Here is a 23,737-nt window from a genome sequence, read left to right as displayed (position 1 = left end):
ACTCGAATCATGTCTTTATTATCCAAAATTTTATTTTTCGCTGAAATTTTTGTTTTCGTCAAATCTTACATTTTTGAAAACTAATGATTGCAAAACAACTGTACTAATGTAAACTGCATTTTTAAAACACCTTTCCATGTAAATATTCAAAATATGGCTTGTTATTTCAATATCTATATTTTTTATTTTTCGCCTCCCTCGACCACGGCCATAGCCGAGGGACTTTAAAAAATATTTGCATCGGCCTAATGAACTGTTGAAATTCTGGCTTGTGCTTTCAATAAATTATAATATATTATTATTTTTTTTATTTTTCATAGTCATAGTCATAGAAAAACATTTGCATCGGTGTTTTCTTGACTTCTAGAGTTTTTTTAATAGGTCCTATAAACATATGGAAGACAATAGTTTATAGGTCCTTTTAAAAAAAAAACTCTAGACTTGTTCTTTAGCAAGTGCGTACATAAATCTGAAAATATCACTGTTTGCAGATTACGTGCAACTTTTGTACGTAATCAACGCGAGTGCAAAAAAAACACTTTCCATTAAATTGTCTGCCAAGAAAGTTATTAAAACAGTTTACAGAGTTCTTCAAAATAAGTACAGCACTTCGGAACAGAGGCTTTCGTTGATGGCACCCTTGCCCACACTCATCCAAAACTTTTTTCACTTTTGATGTGACGTTTCTCCCGCCAAGATTCTTAATGGATAGGTTGAAAGCGATTAGTTGCTTTGAATTTGACAACAAAGGATTTAAGTCGGAATCTAGCGTGTATTGGGTCACATAATGTTTTCAATTTAATTTAATTTTTTGTAAATCACGAATTTTGAATGATATTGAATACAAATGGCACAGAAAACCTAAATAATTAAAATTTCAACTCAACATGACACATGCGAAAACTCACCCAACCTTGCACTTTCCAACCACCTCGACCCTGTCAAACCTTTTCCTTTTACTGCTGTCATTCGCGCCGTATCCTTCCATCTCCCTCACTCCAACGCGCGCGCACGCACCCATCCGACGTCTGGCATGTTTTGTCTCGCCTCATCGTCATCGTCGCCGCCACTCTCTGACACACACAAGTCCCACCATCGTCGTCGTCGTCGGTCTCGCTCGCCCCTCGGTCGGTGAGAAGACTTTTTTTTTCTGCGGTGGCGGCCACCATCTTGGAAAATCGCGCCGTGGTGTCGTCGAGTGCCTGAGAATCCCCGTTCGTTCGTTTCGTCAACCTGGCTTCGTGATCGCCGCGCGGAACGGAAGAAAAAGTGGTGCGTTGTGCGTGTGATCCGGCGCCGGAACCAGTAGGAGAATCGGACGCGGACCGTTTCTGCGCGAGCGACGGGTTGTGTTCCGCGTGTGGCGTTTTGACGTGGTTCCGGTGAAGAAATTCTGTAGGTTCCTCACCTTTCCCCCGACCCCCGAACCCCCCCATAATTTCTCACCCTGCCGCTGGTAGTGACCTCCGTTCTTCTTCGTTCGGCCTCTTTGCAGGCAGTCGCCGCCGCCACTGGCCGTCGTCGTCATCGATTTCCGCATATTTTAAAGTTTTCTACGTCGGAACGTAGCAGCGCCGCCGTCTGCGGGAGTTTGGTGGCAGGTGCCGGTGGAGGAGGAGGAGGTGGTGGCAAAGGGAGCAAAATTCGTCCGCAGTTGGTGTCCGCTTTGACGGCGACGGCGACGACGACCACCACCCAGCAGCAGCTGAAGAAGAAGGGTGCCGGAATGACCTTGCCGAGCAGTGCCCGGGTTTACGCGGACGTGAATTCGCACAAGCCGCGGGAGTACTGGGACTATGAGAATTACGTGGTGGACTGGGCCAACCAGGATGATTACCAGCTGGTGCGGAAGTTGGGCCGGGGCAAGTACAGCGAGGTGTTTGAGGCCATCAAGATTACCAACAACGAAAAGTGCGTCGTGAAGATCCTGAAGCCGGTCAAGAAGAAGAAAATCAAACGCGAGATTAAGATCTTGGAGAATCTGCGCGGCGGAACCAACATTATTACGCTGCTGGCCGTGGTGAAGGATCCGGTTTCGCGCACGCCGGCCCTCATCTTCGAGCACGTCAACAACACGGATTTCAAGCAGCTGTACCAAACGCTGACCGACTACGACATCCGGTACTATCTGTACGAGCTGCTGAAGGCCCTCGACTATTGCCACAGCATGGGCATCATGCACCGTGACGTGAAGCCGCATAACGTCATGATTGACCACGAGAATCGCAAACTCCGGCTGATCGATTGGGGTCTGGCCGAGTTCTACCATCCGGGCCAGGAGTACAACGTGCGCGTTGCCAGCCGGTACTTCAAGGGGCCGGAACTGCTAGTCGACTACCAGATGTACGACTACTCGCTGGACATGTGGTCCCTCGGCTGTATGCTCGCGTCCATGATCTTCCGGAAGGAGCCCTTCTTCCACGGCCACGACAACTACGACCAGCTGGTCCGCATCGCCAAGGTACTCGGCACCGAGGACCTGTTCGCGTATCTCGATAAGTATAACATCGAGCTCGATCCGCGCTTCAACGATATCCTCTCGAGACACTCCCGCAAGCGATGGGAACGCTTCGTCCACTCCGAGAACCAGCATCTGGTGTCGCCGGAGGCGCTCGACTTTCTCGACAAGCTGCTCCGTTACGACCACTACGAGCGGCTGACCGCGCGGGAAGCCATGGAACATCCCTACTTCGGGATCATCGTCAACGGTCAGATGCCCCCGCCCTCGTCCTCCACGAAAGGGAGCAACCAATAAGAGAACAAAAAGAGGAGCAACGCGAGAGGAAAACCACACACTGTTGAATTGTAACCAACCACACATCAAATAACTACAATAAAAGAAAAATGATGAAGTATAACACTAACTATTACAAGAAAAAAAAAAACAAAAAAAAACATGGTAAAAACTAAATTTATAAGCATACATTAAACAAGACAACTCTTCAAACAAACAAAAAAAGAATCGCTGAGAACAAGCCGCGCGCAGCTACTGGAAAACAACAACAACAAACCAACCTGGGAACGAGGAGCGCAGATTTTGCAGAATATTACGTTACGTTACACACTACCTACTTCTACCTACTACCCATTTTGCTTCTGTTGCTTCAATTGAATTGCGAGTGAAAGGGTGCGAGCGCGTGAGTGTGAATGTGTGAATGGCAGTGCTTCGGAATACTAACTAGGAAGAGCGGTTGAGTCTACTAAAAAAGCAAAACAAAACACCGCCCTGGTGCAGCCGGAAATTGAACCAACGAGGGCAGTGATGGACTAGTGGTTCGAGAGGTGAGTAATAACCTTTTTTGTCTTAAAGTTCTATCTGCGGTGTCAATCAAAAAAAAAAATCGAATGTGTAGCGTGGGCATGCCCTCGGCGTGACATTCTAGGTACTTGAATCTTACGTCCCCAATATAAGCTAACAGTTTGTGCACCAACTTAACAAGAGTTCCAACAAGTTATTGATTGCCACGACGGTCACCGGAATAACGAAATGTATTTTTAGTAAATGAGCTTCCCTAACACGGACGTGAACTGCAAGTACCCCTCGAATGAGAATTGTTCGCGTCGAATCAAAAGATCCTAAGGTAGCGCACAAAAATCTAAACCCGTTTCTGTCTTCCAAAACTCGTGGTTTTCGCAGTTCCGCAGCTCTTCGTGTGTTTCTATATCTTCCTGTGCTAAGCAGCTTTGTTGTATACCGTTTCGGGTTCTCGAATACGGCGTGGCACCACTCAAACTTCCAATTTCCCAACAACATAATCCTGATTTACAATGGTCACCACCACCACTGCGGTGTCAGTTTTGTTAGTTGTTAAATCGGCTCGGCCTACTATTTCGACTTGTCCCCTTCACACGGGTGCATCCTTCTATGCCAACATCTTCGCTGTCGTCGCTGATTGAAACCTGCGGTTCATCACCGGAACCTGGTGTCGATTCCGAACCCCTAATGTAATATTCCATGACTTCAGACCAATATGTTATGATTTTCTTGTGTAAGTTTTTTTTAACTTACAATTTTCAATTGGAAAACTTTTAACTTATAAAAGAAAAGAAAAAATGGCAAAATCATCTCAACAAAACTGATTGCATATGATGGAAAAAAATGCCTTGAAACTATAAGCATTACCCTTCGATCGCGCGGCGTTATTTGCAAGTGTAACGTCACACGTCGAAAAATTACCTGTCACTTTTTGTGGATGGGCAATTTGTGTAAACAAAGAAAAATAAATAACTTGTGGCGCTAACAAGGAAATTCACAAAAAAAAATCATCAACAAATTGATTTTTCTTTGAGAAGTTCGGGAGCGATTTTCTTAAGCGTGATTCGCCTCCTCTCTCTCTCTTTCGCGGGTGAAGAAAGTTTTTTCGTCTCTTTGTATGATGTTCGCTCGCACGGCGTTCCTGCACTGGAAACTTGTACGGCGTGTAAACATACATGGCGTTTCGGGAAGACTGTGTGTATGTGACCCATAATGTCACTCAGTTTTCTCAGCATTGGCTAAACCGATTTTGATCAAACAAGTCGCATACATATCTATTGATTTTTATGAAGTTTCAATGTGAGGTTCAAAAGTTTTGTATAAAAATATGTTAGGTTGTTTTTCGGCTCAATAGTCAGAAAAAAATTCAAAAACTTGTAGTTTTTTCTTTTTTATTCCGAGATTTCGACGCAATATGTCGTCTTCTTCAGGGGATTAGAAATCACAGTTTTCATGTCCGGCGGGGGCTTTTTAGCTAAAGCGTCATTTTTCAGGGAAGGTAGTATCAACGGTGTGTTTTGGAGCGCCAAAACTTCTAAATCTTAACAGCGAACACGGAATGTGATGCCTTCCTCACAATAACATAGCTTTTTTTTGGTAAAATAAAAATGTTAAATCTACAAATCTGGAGTTTTTTTTAAAAGGTGCCATAAACCAAATTTCCAGTTTTTGCTTTTTGGGTGGTTTTGGAACTGCCTTGAGTCAGGGGTATCAAAAAACACTCAAAAAGCAAAAACTGAAAATTTGGTTTATTGGACCTTTTCAAAAAAAACTCAATAAATCTATATTTTTTGCCTTCCTCACTGAGGAAAGGATATAAAATCACTCGGAAAATGAACTTTTTGATTTGACCTCCTAGACCCATCTTCATGTATACAAATCGACTCAGAATCAAATTCTGAACCAATGTCTGTGCGTGTGTGGGGATGTTGATCAAAATATGCATTCATTTGATTTTGTCGGCCTTGGCTGAACGAATTTTATTCGGATGTGGTCAACTCGGTTCATTTTAAGGTCCGACAGCTCGGTATTGAAAATTGTACTGTTTCATTTAGTCGTTTTAAAGTAAAAAAGTTATTTAGACGACTGCAAAAAAGGGTGATTTTCAACATAACCTCAAATGGCCGGGTCTGATCGCCACGAAAAGCCGTGTAAAGGGGCGCCATTTTCTTCAAAGGCGGTGTCTGTGTATTCTTGACAAAAAGTCTGTAGGTGGTTTGAGTTTTTTTTATTCATAACTTATTTTTATTAGGACCTCTTAGGTGCATTTTGAAAACACACAAAATTTTAACGTGAAGACTTTCATCATTGCCATGATTTTTCGTTCAAAGATATAAATTTTGCGTCGCTATCAATATTTTGACAAAATTCCTTCTACAAGTTGTTTAGAATAGTGCCCTACACATGCTGATACTTTTTGGTAACGATTATCCCATTCCTTGCAAAGTTATGGAAATCGTCATTAATCAATGATTGCCAACTAGGACGTCAATGATTGTACCATAAAATTATATAAATTTTAAAACACACTCAATACAGAGAATTTTAGAGCGATGATCAATTTTCTTCGAAAATGATCAACGGCTTCGCCTTAAGAAGTGTTGAAACATATATATTTGGGTGGCTCGACATGATCGTTTTTTCAGAACAGGCCTTTTCCAGTCCCATTTGGGCCCCCAAACAACCCCCCAAAATTTGGGAGCGATTGGGTTTGATCCAGCTTTCCGCAAAGCGATTCAAATTGGTATGGATATTTGTATGGGAAAACCCTCTTTTTTACATTTTAATTTTTATCATTTTCATTTTTCACTCAATTTAAAAACTAACACCGTAGAAGTATAGCCCTGAATGTCCTCTAAAACTTTGCCGAAGAAAGTATGGTTCTATCTTGCTTCTGAAAAAAGATACAGATTTTTTTAAAAAGGCATTTCAAAATAAGTGCTGAAAATTATATTTCTTGCCAACACTGCCAGTACTTCGGTACACTCAAAGTAAAAAGTATCCTTTTTTCAAGTTCACCCGTCGTCACCCTTTAAAAGGGTATCGAAAATGTACTGAATTTGACATACCCTTTTAAAAGGGTGACGCCGGGTGAACTTTAAAAAAGGATAGAAAGTATCCTTTTTGAGGATTGAAAGTACCCTTTTGAGGGATACTTCTGACTTTGAGTGTAGATATTTCGGAATCTGATTTTTTAACGTAATAAGGAAGCAAGCTAGCAAAATGGTGTCTTAGGAAAAGTTGTTGTATATGAATGTGACTATTATTTAAAGTTATTGACATGCAGGGTGACACACCTACAGGGTGTCAACCCAGCTCTAACTTATACTGGTGACCTTTTAAAGCGTTGGTGTCTTAGAAAAAGTTGTTAAGCAACTTATTCCAAGAAATTGTAACATGGTTGGAAGACAGGGTGTCACATCTACAGGTTGTCAACCCATTTCTCGTTTCTATTTAATTCCTTTTTGATCACTGTAAAGTGGGCGAAAAAGGGCACAAATCGAAAAAGGAACAAAAAATCGTAAAAAACAGTTTTTCACATAAAATTTAAAATGGAAATTACAAGATTTTTTTTTACAAAAATCACTATATAAAAAAATTTAACTCGTAGGAAAAATGTCGGTTCAAACTTCTGAATGGCTTAAAAAATGTTTGGGTTTGTCACCTAAAACATATAAAAAAATCAAAGATTTAAAAAATACGGATTTTAGCAAACAGATTTTTTGTGAAAAAAGTTAATTAAAAAAAACCATTTTTCCGTGTTTTTTCTGAGTAGTCTTCATCAATACATACAACTTTGCCCAAGACATCAAATCAATAAAAAAAATCTTGAAAAGTTACAGATTTTTTTGATATTTTCGTACCATTTATGTATGAACAGCTGCCAAAATTGTATAGATATTTGTACAGGAGAACCAATAACACAAAATGGCTTCTTTGGTGACAGGGAAGGCCTCCACATTTTCACAGAAGAAATTCCATTATTCAGCTGCCTTTATTTTATAGAGCAATTTACAGAAAAAATACAACTTATCAGAAAGTTGCCAAACTATAGCATCTTAACTTTATTACCGTGTTTTAAATCATGCGCAATCAATTCCCCAGATAGTTTTTTTTTGCAATAATGACTTTTAACGAATTTTTGTTCAGCCTCCTTTTGCGTGGCAGGCCTAATTTGCGATTTGTATCCTTTTTCGCCCACTTTTCAGTTATCAAAAAGGTCTTAAATAGAAGCGGGAAATGGGTTGACACCCTGTAGATGAGACACCCTGTCTTTCAACCATATCTTTTTTTTTTGGAATAAGTAGCTTAACAACTTTTCCTAAGACACCAACGCTTCACCAGTAGAAGTTACTCTGCATGTCAATAGCTTTAAATAAAAGCCACAATCATATACAACAACTTTTCCTTAGACACCATTTTGCAAGGTTGCTTCCTTATTACGTTAAAAAAAAAGATTTTGAAATATCTACCGAAGTACAGGCAGTGTTGGCAAGAAATATAATTTTCAGCACAAATTTCCATACCAATTTGAATCGCTTTGCGGAAATCTGGGTCAAACCCAATCGCTCCCAAATTTTGGGGGGTTGTTTGGGGGCCCAAATGGGACCGGAAAAGGCCTGTTCTGACTGAATTAGTCCATTTTGAAATTTTCCCATACAACTTCAAGCCATCCTAATATATATTGAATATCAATTGAATAGCTTGTAATTCGTCAGGTTTATGAAAAAAATGTTTCTCTCTGATTTCCTGACTCATTTTGAGACATTTTTCAATATTTAAAAAAATATTTGCTGCGATCTTTATTTTCAATATGATTAAATTGCTTTTTTAAAACTTTCCTTTCCAAACACTGAAAATTTGAAGTAAAAATAGTCAAACTTTAGAAATTTTAATTCAGTGTCTTTTTGCAACCTTTTTGAACATTTTCAAAAACACGATATGGATAATTTGTTTTCGTGTACATACAATTTTTCAGTTTAATAATTGATTCTGGAAATATCAATACAGAAATGATAAAAATTAAATTAAAAAATAAAGAATGTTTAAATGTAAAATAAAATCAATTAAAATAAATATATAGGCAAAATCCAAACAAAACGTTAAATTTGTGATATTTTATGTCAAAAAGAAAAAAAAATATGTGAAAATTTGATCTCAAGATTTTTTTTTCATTTGAAAGATATTTTAAATACATTTCTAAAAATGTATAAAATGACAGGGTTTCTTACAAAACCTGGGGAGCTTTTACAATCTTCCGGACTTTCCTCGAAAATGTTCTTTTTAGCATAACTTTTGAAGTACTTTACTAAACTTCTTAATTTTTAATAGAGACTTATAGGACCTCAAGACGGGTCGAGTACGACCAAAACGATTTAAATCGGTTCAGCCAGTGCTGAGTTGAGAAGTTTTCGGTGCACACATCCAAACAAACACGCACAGACATTTGTTCAGTTTTTGGTTCTGAGTCGATATGTACACGTGAAGGAGGGTATAGGAGCTCGTAGCCAGTCTAAGCACCATACTCTCATCGGGAAAGCTGTAGAGCACCTTCCAGAGCATCCCAATATGAATCTGGTTTAAAAATCAAAATAAAAAAAATAGTTTTTTTCCCATAGAAAATTGAACCATATTCGACGCTGTCGTGCTAACTTGTCGCACGTCGCTTTTTGTCGATCCGGGAAAAACGCGTTTTGATGTTTGACCTTGAATAAACAAAAACTAGTCCACGCAATGTAAAAAATAACAAACACGTTCTGTTGGTTGACCATTATGTGCATTGTCCAGAAGTTTTGTTAAATTTGGTTGCTGGAGTCCCGAGTTATAATTGAAAATGTTTCCGGTAGTCGAGCTCGCACTTGTGTCAAACGCGTTCTGACCTGAAATCCCTTTGACCAGTTGTCGCACTTACAGCAATTTTCAGGGTGTGTCAAGATAGCACGACAAGATTGAAACTTCTTTCATATGAAAAGTGACAACAATGCACGAAGTTTTTTATGGTTTGATTGAATATCTCATGATTGAAATCGATTTTTGGGGATCTGTGAAGGTCAAAAAGTGAGACATTGTGAGCCACACAAAATGGCGTTCTTAACTCAATTTGGCCCAAAATGCACGTGCGACAAAAAATCGCGTTTTAGACCAGTTTTGCGCACTGGATCTTTGGACAGAAGCAACATTCTTCGGGAAAGTTTCAGAGATTTGTTCTCTATTTTAATGGTATTGTGTTGGTTTGAAAAAAAAATGGAAAATAAAAATTTTAATAATCAAAGTGTCAAAAAAGAAATGCCCAAAGCGTGGACGCAACCAATCGCTCTCAAATTTTGAGGATTTATTTAGGGGCCTAAAAGCAACCGAAAGAAGAATCGCCCATCTCGAGCCACCTGGTTGCACAGACAGTGCAGATGTATTCCTTGATGTGTTCTGAAAGTGCCATGACCTTATACATTGCTTGGAATGGTAACAAATATCCTTCCAACGGAACGGCTTTATAGTTAAAGAAGTGTATTGACCCAATACCTAGTGTGATCCAGTTTTGAAGACAAACAAGAGAATGGAATGCCGGCAACATTCTTTTCAAGTTTCACCAGCGCCTAGGAACCTGAACGAAACAGCATGTATGAACCATTGCTCTGCCCCTGTTATCCCAGCAATAGCAATACATTGGTGTGAGTATATCCTGTTGAAAGTGTTTCCATACAAAAATATAATCTATAGAGCTTAAACTACTTGAATTGCTCTTATTCTGAATTTATTTAAAAAAGAAACTGGGTTAAATGTCATTTGATTGTTGCATTAAAGAGATAGAATGTTCGAAATCAATATATGATGTTTCTTATCCTCTAAATTGAAATTGGTAGCAAATTGTATTAACATTACATTTATTCTATCTCTCTTTCTTGCAGAACTGGATGAAGACGAACCCATGGCAGCCTGATACGATCTTTTTGTTGTTACATTTGTTTGAAAGTGCATTATACAAACGCTTTCAAGAAACCGTATAGGAGAATTTAGCAAAATGGTAACTTAACAAATTTTGTACCAATATTTAGAGATAAAACTTAATTATTTTCACATTTTAGAAACTGCCACCGACAGCAAGAGTCCGCACACACGCCTTCAAGAATCGGACCTCTCCTAGCATCGATCTCCAAGCCGCGCGATTGATTCAGCAAAGAAAGAAGTTGTTCACCAAAAGTCCAAGCAAAGCAAAAAAAAAAACGCCGTTCCCCCCTTTTCTTCCCCTTTTCCTCAAATTTTACTTCAGTGTAAAACACTGCGGGAAAAAACAGACAAGAACAAACACTCATCAGAAAAATTCGAATCCTTTTCCTAGCCCATTTTTTTTTTACGAGGACGCGTTTTATTTTGTGCGTCGTCTGCTGGCTCTCACCCATGTACAATAGTTTTCACAAGAAGAGAAAGAAGCTAAAAGTATGAAAGTGCGAAACAAGTTAAAGGAGTAGAAGCAGAAGAAGGAAAAAAAACTGATCAATAGTCACAGAAAAAATGATGAATTCGGGAAATATACAATTTTTCATTTGACATGAAGCACGCAAACGACTTTTCATTGCCCATTTGTTTGATGATTGATCGCAAAACTATTATTATAATTATGACCTACTATTAAATGTGAACTATTATTATTTTTCTCTTGCAATGTATAGTGCGTACAAACGAGACGTGTGTGTATGGAGAACAAAAAGAAAACAAACAGAAACAAAAAAAAACAAAGCAAAACCGGTAATTTTCTGCTGAGCGAGTCCAATTGATTCGAAATTTAAAACCAACTGAATGATTAAAGTAAAACAAGAAGAAAAAAAAAATACTTTTCAAAACTCTGCTTTTAAAGAAAATCCAAAATGGAAGCTGAGCGAAAGCACTTAATCCAGTAAAAAAAAGAACAGATAGTTGTAATAGGGACGAAGTAATTATAGAACAAAAAAAAATAATTATAACAATATTTAAATCAATAATAAAACGAAACGTTATCCGTTTGCTTTTACTTCATTTCGAAAAAGGCGTATCACCACCAAACACCACACATAGCTCGAATGTTTGCATTTTTAAGTGGGAACTGAATCCTCAAAAAAAAGATTTTCAATTCTTCTGTTTGAATAAAATGTCCAATCTGGTTGTATCACATAAAAAAATCATTCCCGGGTCAACCCGAGAGGGGTTTCCAGAAACACGTGCACGTTGAATTTTTCAAAAATATTTAGACATGACCGAATTGTTTTTCTCAATAGTTTGTATGGAGAAATAGGGCGGTTCGTCGCACTTGCATACAATCCAGAAATCGCATGCAATACGTACGTACAAGAAGCGAGCCGCACTAATTCTTTATATAAATTTTAGAAAAAACACAAATTGAGCCCAAAATCACACTTTTCAAACAATCATAACATTGCGCCATTTCAACCAAAATTAGCTCTCTTGGACTCAACGCCAAATGTCAAAGCAGCTTTTTCAAAACAACAAAAGAACTTTTTTGGAATTGAGAAAATCAAGGTTTGTTTCAACGCAATTTTGTTGATTATATTCAACAAAAAATTTGCTGATTCAAACCTCGTATAGGCTGATTTTACAAAAAAAAATCAGCGTAAAGCTAAATTTTTGAAACTTTTTACTATTTTTCTTTGAAAGGCCAATTTATCACCTTTCATTTGCAGGGTTGTTACGGACGGCGCGGATTTGCTGGCTAATTTTGCTCAGGCGTGGATTTCGCGCGGATATCAATTTTGATAAAAAAAAATTGAGAACGATAGAATTTCTTTCAAATTAGAAAGGAAAATATTATTAGAAATTAAATAAATTCAATCTTTTTCGTTCAGTGCAAAAAAATCAAATTCTAAGAAGTTGTTAATGAAGAAAATTTTCTTCTAAAAATTATTGATTTTTTTCTTAATATGAAACTTCGAAATAATCTTCAAGGAGCGATTTTTTTTTAAATGTATTGAGATTTGTTATATAAATTAAACATAACATTACAACTCATTATTTTTTAAACATCTGCTTAACAACTCGTATTAATAACAATTTTATTGAAATCAAAATAACTAAATTCGAAAAATTACAGAATTTCATAAAATTTAAGCTATGAAACTTTTTAGATTTTCTATGTTTTTTCAATTTAAAAATTGAAATTTTCAAAAATTTTGGTTTATTGAAAAAATGAAAAATTCTGTTGCCACTCGGATTCAGGTAGAATTGATTCTACTCCCAATTATCACAACATGACGAAATTTACTTAGCAATCTGTAAAAATCACCGTATTAAAGCGAACTGTAATGTTCAAATTAAAAAAAAAAATAAAAAATCTGGAATTCATCACTTTGAAATTTCAGAATTTACATATTCAAACAATAAAAAAATAGAATTTATTATTTTAAATTGCCCAAACTTACAGACTCAAAAAACGTAAAAGAGTACGAATTATTAAATTGAAAATTTACGAAAATATAACAATGGATTTTTTTTTAAGAAAGTTCTTAAGTTATTTAATTAATAAATTATTTAAAAAATAAATTATTATATTGTTAAATTATAAAATTATTAAATTATTAAATAATTTCATTATTAAATTATTAAATTATTAAATTATTAAATTATTAAATTATTAAATTATTAAATTATTCAATTATTAAATTATTGAATTATTAAATTATTAAATTATTTAATTATTAAAGTATTAAATTATTTAATTATTTAATTATTTAATTATTTAATGATTAAATTATTTAATTATTTAACTATTAAATTATTTCGGAGTCATAATTTTGTTTAGAGAAATTTAGTGACGAAAATGATAAAAAAAATTTGTTTCGATTTTCCAGAGTAAAATTTTGGCGAGAATTATCAAGTACAAAATCCCTAGATTTTTTCATTCGGTAATTTATTTTATGGTTTTAATTTTTTAAAATTTTTGAATTTATTTTTTTTCCTGAATTTGTTTTCAAAGCAACGATATTTAAAGTGTGACAAAAAATGCTAATATTGTCCCGAGCAGACGGAAATAACTAGGGAATAAAGTTTTTTGATATTTGAAAATACTAGGCCAATAACATTTTATGTTATTTATAACAAAATTTGTTATTCGTTCGTTATGAATTTTTTGTTATTGGATAGTTATTGTAATAATAGACTTATAACATTTTTAGTTATTCTTCGAACAAATCTTTGTTATTATTTTTTTGTTATTTTAACAACTAATCCGCTCATCCCAATAACAGTTGGAGTCATTCTTCCATAACAAAAAATGTTATTCCAAAGTTGTTTTGGCTTTCAACCAATATCAGACCAATAACAAATTTTGTTATGATAACATAAAATGTTATTAAACTCTTAATCGATAATTGATTTTTCAGGAAGATTCCATAACACTTTCTGTTATTTTAACACTATTTGTTATTGAAATGGCATGAATTTTGTTATTACCGTCTGCCCGGGGTTTCAGAAATGGCAAAAAAGGTTCCACTTGGTGCAGGTGGGATATGAATCCACAACTGATCAACGGAGCTGATCCAAATGCTTTCTGTATTATTCTTTATTCGTTTGAAATTTCATTCATTATGTTACTTTCTTCTATGTTTGTCGCGATTTTTTTTAATATGGCGTGGATTTTTTGCGACTTCTCCGTAACAACCCTGCATTTGCGTCCAAAAAAACTAAAATCGGTTGAAATTACGGAAAGTTATGATTTTTTGAAAAGTGGTTTTTGCGAAAATCGACGAAAATGGCCATTTTTGGGACCACCCTAACATGGCGTAGGTCACCCAAACAAAAAAATACGGGTCTAATTATATTTTTTTTCAATAATGCTATTTTCGTGGGGAATTGCTGATAAAAGATATGTTTTTTGTTGGTTATCACATCAAATCAAATCAATCCACTACGATAGATTTAACATGTTTTTCCTGTAGGTGTAGTTGAACTAAAGTTTCACTTTTATTAGCTAAATTCCTTAGGAGGCTAGAAACAGTGTGGCCACTCAAGTCGAGTGTTTTCCAAAACCAACCAAAAAAGTTTTTTTTTTCGTCAGAGTCAGAAATCCTAAGCAGACTTCTTTTAAGAAAAAAAAAAAATTGTCCGCCTTTGGTTTTTCAGATTTAGTGTAAGCCATAACAATTTTTTTAAACCCACTTCAACGAATCATCTCTGCGGCAAACTTTACGCAGTGGGCCTGGCTGCTTTAACGTTTGTGATGTTTCAATGCATTTTAATGCAATGGCGCACCATAAACGACAAGAAGAAGGCTAATATAATCTAAGGTTTTCTCGAAAATCCCTTCGAAATATGGAAATAGATTTAGGCAAAGACAACATTCTTGGTTTTGATCTTTATTTTTTCATAATTGAAGGATACAAAATTAATCATTATCGTACTTTGGTTTTCAAATGGAAAAAAGCAAAGGAATACTTAATATCTTAAAACTTTTTAAATTAAAATTCAAATTATGGATTTCTTTATTCAACCCTTTCAGGACTTAATGGTAAGCGATGGAAAAATGATGCTTTGACCTTACGAAAATTACAGGCTAGTTTTGAAAGCTTTGATTTTTGGGTCACATATCACAAATCATCAGGCGTGAAAGAGTTTAGCAAATTTATTGTAATTTGAAATCCTTCAAAATAATTTAACTATAATAATAATATAGGGGAAATTATTGATTTTTACTATTCAAAATTTTTGAAAAACTGTTTATAGAAACTTAAACTATTTATCACTCGATTTCAGTTGAAAACGCATTTTTATGAGCTGTAATTGAACGTCAAAGTGCTGATATGACAACATTAGAGGCACGCTGGAATTAGATGCTGTTCCCAAGATTTATATTTAAGTTTTTCTTTATATATTTCCAAACATTGTTAGATTTCTATTTTTATAAAAGTTGTGAATATTGTAGATATTGTGACATTTTTTTAGGCCGTTTCCAGAACTTGTGAAACAAAATACTGTTAGTCCTCAAGCTGTGGTGGCCGAGGCAGTTAAGTCGTTGGGTTAGTCTGCTAAAGGTCTCTGGTTCAATTCCTGTAGTCGACATTTTTGTTTTGTTTTGACGGATGAACTTTTTTTGCAAATGAACCTCGAGGGAATAATTCTCTTGTCCATCTCGAGTTGTGTTCTCTGTGTCCGTGAATGGTACCAGTGTGTGGTTTAGATACAGATTGTCACTTTTGAAATTCAAAGCCGAATTTGTTTAAATTGTACGTACTTTTTTAAGAATGAAATATGTATGGAATTTTACATTTTATTCCGTTTTTATTGTTCTTCTAGTCGAATAATTCAAAAGCTTCAAAAAAATATTTAAAACAGTATACAAAATTGTTTTAACAGCTTGACATTTTTAAAAGTCATATTGCTATTTTTCTTCTGGCTCTGCCAAACTTAAGCTCCCCGAAGCCTTTCAAAGACACAGAATTAAATTTTAACTCATTTGCGGCCAAAAATAATGACTCCGAAAAATGAGTAGGGGAAATATGCTCATTTTAAGCCTAATAAGCGGTCGTGTTTGAATGATGCTGGATAATCTGGATTGTTCCTTGAAATTCACTAAAACCAAGTATACCAACGAGTAGAGCAACTTTGTGTGAACATTTCTGTTTATTTTCACTTTTTTTTAAAGTTATGCTAATCCCTTAACAAGCATTTAAAAAAAATATTTCAAAAATGCATTCTAATCAGTCGAGTGCATTGGGCCACGCCCATTTTTCTATTTTCAGCTTAGTTCTTTTTTTCTTCCAGCGCTCTTTTGGGTCTGCTTAGTGCTGCCAAAATTGATGAAATTTTAAGCTCACACTCCAGAAAAGTAGCATTTATGCAGATCCTGGCATCACTGGCTCACTCCAACAGGCGCTGCACCAGCCTGTTGGTGGTGTTGGTGGCCACCCTTTGTTCTTTATTTGCCTTCGCTCCTTGCTCGGTTTTCTTCAGCCTCCGATTGGAATGGGTAGTCAAAATTGAAACGTCAAACGACTTGGCGCGTTTGTTTTTTGGATGGCGCTTGCTGATTATTTACATTTTGCGGGATTATTTTTCAAGTGAGTAACTAACTAATGTGCAAAAGAACATGTTGCCGGTATTTGGAAGCAATTTTTTATCTTAAGCGCTTTGAAATCGTTAGCGCAAGTGAAAAGATATTGATGGTGACTTTCGTTAAGCAGTTAACCTCTGATCTTGCGTTTGGATGTGTGTGCCACCAAAATGATGAGAAATGGTCGCGCAAAATATAAATTATGATCAAAAGTGCATTAAATTTGACCTTTTTGGTCAGTAAATGGCATAAATTTGCGTGCTTACTCGAGGCGGTGCTGTTGCTGGTAAGTTTATAGCCTAAATAGTATTTTTGGAGCTTTAATCGAGCATCAAACTCTCCATATGACGAACAAAAAGATTCATTAAAACGGTTTTTTTTTGTGAGGCAACAATTATATTCCCAATAAAAAAAATGTTAGATCAATAATCACAAATTTAACTCTTTGATTGATGGAAACGCATATGAAACCGGATTCCGAATTTTTGTCCCCACTTTTTTAATTTTTTATAAAATATAAAAAATGCAATTCCACGCGAAAGATGGATTCAACACTTGAAGAGCCAAAACTCTTTGATTTGGTAGAAAATATAATTCGTCAAGATTATTTCGTCGGCGTACCCAAAAACTGTCGGAACCCCATAAATAACCTCTAAATCCTTCTGGCCCAGTTTAAAGTTTCGCTCTCAGCATTGAACTTGCTCGCAGGAACTAAAAAACCCTCGAAAACTAATTGGAGCAGAAAACCCATATTTCAAGCTCTGTGCGAGTAAAGAAGCAGCATTAAATTTCCATTGTTGCTCTTGTCGTCGACAAGACGTGCATATCGCGTTTTATGCTAATTGGTCGCGTTAAATCAACCGGAACCAAATTCGTTTATCGTCCCCACTTCCAACTCGCAGTCTACGAGGAGCCAACTTGAGAGTTTGAGAGTGTTTTTTTTTCGAGTGGGAAAAGTTTTTGTCGGGAAACGAACTTGAAACAGTAAGGAGCTCGTAAAACATTCAAAGCAATAATTGCATTAACATTGGCCCTCTTAACACCTTTGTTGTAAGGTCTTTTCTTTAATTAAATTGACTTTACAGTCCCATTAGCATGATTGCTTCTGAAATAGGTAAGAAGAACCATGCGTCCCCACACTCAACACTGAAGAAAAAAACACCCTCAGATGCATTCAAATTGACACATGATGCTGCTTTATTGCTTTTTTGATTCTTATTATGTATATTTATATTATGTGTTACACACAAACGTATGCTAATGTAATCTCGCGGCTGGGCAGAACTATTCATTTCCCTCAAACCATCCCCCACAAAAAGCAGGGAAAATTGCGGCGGCGGAAAATGTATGAATGAAATGGAAACTCACACCACAAATAAACACACCAAGAAGAGAAATCCGCACAAAACCCAACAACAAAACCCAACGAAAATAGCAGCTGTTTTCTCTGTTTTGGTTTGTTGACCACGTTTTGTCATGCTCGCCCTCTCTCTCTCTCCCTCTCGCACTCACACACGTGGGGAGTCTGCGCGCGCGTGGTCCTCGGAACGTGCCGCCGGAATGTGGAGGATTTGGCTCTCTCTGTTCGGAATAAAAGGCGATGCTGGTTTGGTTGTGTTTGTGCCGATTGCATCCCCTTCTCTCTCTCTCGCGATGGATGTTCTGTTCAAGTGATAACCGGATGAACGCGACGCGAAAAGGGCTTCCTGATGCTCTCTCGCTCTTTGAGTTAGGGATGAAGATTAAATGGCTCTCTTTGAAGTGTGGAGCTAATGGAACGGGAGACTGTCCAGTATAGTTTAAGTTTTTATAAGAATATCGTGAATTTCTGGAGTTTTTTTTAAAGGTCCAATAAACCCAATTTTCAGTTTTTTGCTTTTTGGATGTTTTTTAATACTCCTGGAAATTTGGTTTATTGTACCTTTTTTTTTTAAAAAAACTCCAGATTTGAGTTTTACTTCTAAAGTTTAATGATGATTTCATTAATTTAAGGAATTGATTTATTTATAATAAAATTCCAGCAACATTACAAACATAAAAATTACAATCTTTTTTTAAATTTCTCAGCTCATGAGAAAAAATGTACCTTTTTTACAATTATACTTTTTTCATCCCTGATGTAATAATACAGCGTTTTGTTTTTACTGAGCACTTTTATAAAAAAGTGTTTTATTGCTTTTTTGGGATTTGGGGTCGGGATTATTGGGACAAATATTTAATTTAACTCTTTCGGGATTGTGGTTAAAGGTTCACTATTGTGGTTAAAGGTTGTGGTTCAGTTCGAAGCTTGTACGGAACTCCAAACTCCATTAAAAAAAAAGCTCAAGAACATATGCTCAAGAATATGCCTCGATTAAAAAAAAATACTTGGAATTTCTCATTTTAATGCGACTTAAAATTACAAACGTTGAATAATTTTATATTGCATATAACAATATTGGAGATCCAGAATTGCCTATGGGACGAATCTCAAAACGCAGAATCATGAAATGCCAAATACTAAAAACGGATTTAGTTTTTTTGCTCAGATCAAACAATAATTTTAATATTATTTTATGAAAAAATAAATCAGAAATTCTGAAATTTTGGAGTCTTAAATATGTTAATATTTAAAAAATTAGAAAAATTTAGCAATAAAAAAAAATGTAAACAAAAATAAAAAAATATCTAAACATAAAATAAAACAAATAAATTTGAAAACTCAAAGATAAAAATTCAAAAGTTAATGAAAATCAATTCTAGCATTCAAAATATACAACTAATAAATTTCAATGTTAAACAATTTAAAAATTAAAAATGTTAAGAAACTAATGAATTTGAGAATTTAAAAATTCAAAATTTAATAAAAATCAATTCCTAACTAAAAAATTCTAATTCTAAATTAAAAACTCATTTAGTTTTTTGCTCAGATCAAACAATAATTATTTAATTTGATGAAAAAAAATACCAAAATATCAGAAATTTTGAGGTTTGAAAAATGCAAATATAAAAAATTTTAGAAATTAAAAAAATCGGAAGTTTCGAAATAAAAATAATTAAAACAAAAAATTAAACAAATAAATTTCAAAATTCAATGATAAAAATTATAAATTTAAATGTTTTACAATTTAAAAAATCCAAATTTTAAGAAACTGAGAAATATAAGATTGTTAAAATTCAAAATTTAATGAAAATCAATTCTAACATTCATAAATATAAAACTCAAAAGTTTAAATGTTTTCAATTTTTAAGAAGCTAAGAAATTCAAGAGTTTAAAAATTCAAATTTTAATAAAAATTAATTCTATTATTCATAAATTTTAAAATCTGAAATTAAAAAAAAATATGTTCTGTACATAAAAAATCCAAATTCTAAGAAACTGTTAAATTCAAGAATTTAAATATAAATAAAATAAGAATCTAGAAATTTTGGAACTTTATTTTTATGTTTTATTTAAAAAGTTAAAGTTCAAAGATTTTAAAATTTATAATTCAAAAAAAATCAAAGATCTTAAAATTCAAAAATAAAAAAACAAGGCACCACAAATTAAAAAATTAAAAATTCAAGAGTAATAAAATTCAAAAATTTTAATGTTCTAAATTGAAAAATTTAAAATTTATAGAAATTTCTAATTTACAAAATACAAAAAAATAATTCATTGATTATTAAATTTCTAGTAAAAAAATATATATAAAACTAACAGTTCAAATGGTATCACAAATTCAAAAATTTATAAATTCTAGAAAAACAAACAAATGTTCTACTATTTTTAAATTTCTAAATTCAAATTTAAGAATCTGAAGAATTCAATTGTTTTTATCCTAGGAAATTTTGGAATTTGTTAATATGAGTACAGATTTTTTAATTATTACATTTTTTTTCCTCAAGAATCTGAAGCGCGAGCACTCACAATCGGAACTTACTATAATTTCCGTATAATTCTCACAATTTTTATCCATTAAATATTTTTTCAAAAATATTTAGACATCTGTCACAGATCAAAACAAGGATCTTAAATTCAAAATAAAAATCTTAAAGCTTTACGACCTGTGATCACAAAATGCCCTTTTTTCAAATACTTGAAAAAGTCCCGTTCGAATAAAAATAGATTGATAAACATTTAAATTTAATTTGAAATGCAGTCCAGGATCGAAAAACAAAATCACTTTGTATTATCGTTTCTTCGGATAATCTAACCACATCTAACCATCTTGTTTTGGGTCATTGAGCTCAAATATGCGCTGAAGAAAATTGAAAATTTTAAATCCAAGATGCCGGCCTAAATGCCAGTGATGGAATGTTGACAAAATGCATTTGGGAATGTAGGATGCAAGAAATTATTAAAATGATCAATATTTTTTTCATTATTTGATTTTTCCATGTTTAAAAAAAATCGAATTATTGATTGTGCAAGTTTTTTTTATATTGAAATTCATATCTCTAAAAGCATCTGGAAATGAGTTCAGATAAAAACATGGCCTGCATTTTCGGGTTATTTGAACAACTGTCTTTTAAGAGTATATGAAATGAGTTTTAAAACAAGCAGATTTCTAGAGAAAATTTTCGAAGCATCCTTTTGGAAATTTAATCTAGATTTATGTTTTATAAAAAAAAATAAAAAATCTTGCAAAAATTGTAACATTCATCTACCTTATCTGAATTTGCATAACATGTTGGTCAAATAATAGGTCTATTCCCGTACTTGCAGAATTTCTGCAGCTTCTGCAGAATTCTGCAGCCAGCATAAGGCACGTTCCCGTACTTTTCAGCTCGCTCTCTTCATCTCTCTCTTTTGCAGATGTTCTGCAAGGAGAGAAGCGGTAAAATTTTTGCCTGGGTAGCGCGTTCCAGTATCTTTTCTGCAACATTGTACACAGTTGAGTGGATTTACTTAAATTGGGTATTTTTTATTATTTCAAAATATTTAAAAAAATTGTTGACAAAAAAGTAATTGAAGAAAGTTTACCTCTAGAACTGGGACATTATTGTTTTATGCAGCACAACATTTTATTTAAAAAATCAAGGATGTATTATTTATTAAGTAACTAGAAATTAATTATGCTTAGGTAGAAATCATATATTAGAAACAACTTAAAAATTTTACATTAGGTAAACAAATTTACAAATTAGAGCGGCAGGTACGTTTAATAAATATGATTAAAAAAGACAAACAAAGGTTTTATATAGAAAGGACCATAAATACATGATTAATAGCAGAATGTATGAAAGATCATTCAGGATAACATAAATAAATCATGACTGGATGTAACATGAAAGAACAACGGTGACGCAGTAAAATTGACAAATAAAAAAAATGATCACATAAAAATTTTGACACACATAAGTTGAGCAATCTGGAAATAAAGAAATCCATAATTAAAAATATAAAAAAAACTAATATTTTCACATCCAGAAACTTAAAAAAAAACATTAAATCAGATATTTGAGAAATTTAAAAATTCAAATAATTATATCAGAAAAATAACAAACAATAAATCACAAATTCAAAGCTTAAAAAATCAAATGCTTAAAAACTAAATATTTCAAAATGATTATAGTTCAAACAAATCTTAATTAAAAAAATTCAAAATAAAAAAAAGGTTGAAAAAAATCGAAATAAAATAACTAAAGTTTTTTAATATTTATGAGTTCAGAACACAACAAATTCAAAAGCTACAGCTAAAAATAATAAGATAGAAACTTATAGAAATTATAATTTCAAATACAAGTAAAATTAAAAAATTCTGTAAATCAAATTTTTAAAACTAAAATATAAATAAAATAGGAGAAGTCAAAATTTCCAATCTGTAAATCCCCTTAATTTGAGTTTCTAACCTAAAATACGACTTCAAAAAATGTGTATTTATTATGATTCAGGATGGCATAGAAATTAAAAGTTCGAGAATTTAAGAATTTAAGAATTTAAGAATTTAAGAATTTAAAAATTTAAGAATTTAAGAATTTAGGAATTTGAGCTTTTAAGAATTTTTATTTCGACAAAATAACATATTTTTTTCTGCTTCATATAAGAATACAAATTGGTAGCACCGGTAGCACAATTGAAGATCAAAAATTATTCCTAATCAAATATTTATTTGAAATTATTAAACTCAAAAGAAATGTGTCTTTTAAAAGTTTTTAAAAACAATTTGTTTTTTAGAGTACAATTTTTTGTTGGGGTACCAGCCGTGCTTTAATACTATCGCTTAAGTTATCAATTTTTATCAGTTAAAAATATTAACACTAAAAAAATCGCTATATCATTTAAATAAATGAACATCGAACAATGCACATAAAAAAATCGTTCTCAATAAAACCAGATATAAGAAAACTAACCCAAAATCATTTATTATTACAACTTATAATAAAATGCTTAATTTCACCCAACTTGCAGATTTTATGTAAGCGTGTAGTCAACATCCATCACACCAAATTGCAGTAACTCTTCAACAAGAAAGAGAAGAGAGAGCTTGCTGAAAAGTACGGGAACGGTTTTGCTGCAACTTCTACCTCTCTCACTGCAGAAGTTCTGCCTGAGAGAAAAGTTACTTTTGTTGCAGAAAAGTACGGGAACGCTCTGCTGCCGTTTTTGTGCAGAATTGCAGAATTCTGCAGTACGGGAATAGACCTAATATCTCAAAAAAAAAAGCGTCGGAAAATGTATTTGGATTAGTTTTCAATTGATTGGAAATTTTATTATATATGAGCAGTTCTCTACGGAATCGGTCTTTTTTCTTTAATTTTATTTTTTGTATTTTTTAATCCGGCTGAAACTTTTTTGGTGCCTTCGGTATGCCCAAAGAAGCCATTTTGCATCATTAGTTTGTCCACATAATTTTCCATACAAATTTGGCAGCTGTCCATACAAAAATGATATGTGAAAATTCAAAAATCTGTATCTTTTGAAGGATTTTTTTTATCGATTTGGTGTCTTCGGCAAAGTTGTAGGTATGGATATGGACTACACTGAAAAAAAATTATACACGGTAAAAAAAATTTTGGTGATTTTTTATTTAACTTTTTGTCACTAAAACTTGATTTGCAAAAAAACACTATTTTTAATTTTTTTTATTTTTTGATATGTTTTAGAGGACATCAAATGCCAACTTTTCAGAAATTTCCAGAATGGGCAAAAAATCTTTGACCGAGTTATGATTTTTTGAATCAATACAGATTTTTTCAAAAAATCGAAATATTGGTCGCAAAAATTTTTCAACTTCATTTTTCGATGTAAAATTGAATTTGCAATCAAAAAGTGCTTTAGTGAATTTTTGATAAAGTGCACCGTTTTCAAGTTATAACCATTTTTAGGTAACTTTTTTGAAAATAGTCGCAGTTTTTCATTTTTTAAAATTAGTGCCCATGTTTGCCCACCTTTGAAAAAAATATTTTTGAAAAGCTGAGAAAATTCTCTATATTTTGCTTTATTGAACTTTGTTGATACGACCCATAGTTGCTGAGATATTGCC

At 33.7% G+C, this 23,737-nt stretch overlaps 1 protein-coding gene across 1 annotated transcript; it reads left to right on the top strand.

The window, feature by feature from the left end:
• The first annotated feature begins 1,252 nt into the window (after positions 1–1,252).
• On the top strand, positions 1,253–11,247 carry LOC120415043 (casein kinase II subunit alpha). Its single transcript, XM_039576416.2, has 4 exons — positions 1,253–1,395; positions 1,496–3,282; positions 10,162–10,277; positions 10,339–11,247. Exon 2 carries the CDS (start codon positions 1,727–1,729, stop codon positions 2,753–2,755), a length of 1,029 nt encoding a protein of 342 aa, XP_039432350.1. The 5' UTR covers positions 1,253–1,395; positions 1,496–1,726; the 3' UTR covers positions 2,756–3,282; positions 10,162–10,277; positions 10,339–11,247.
• The last annotated feature ends 12,490 nt before the right edge of the window (positions 11,248–23,737 follow it).

Source organism: Culex pipiens, chromosome 1 (genome assembly GCF_016801865.2).
Source record: "Culex pipiens pallens isolate TS chromosome 1, TS_CPP_V2, whole genome shotgun sequence".
Classification (NCBI taxonomy): domain Eukaryota; kingdom Metazoa; phylum Arthropoda; class Insecta; order Diptera; family Culicidae; genus Culex; species Culex pipiens.
The sequence above is the reverse complement of the archived record's forward strand: the minus strand, read 5'-3'. Positions and strand labels throughout refer to the sequence as shown.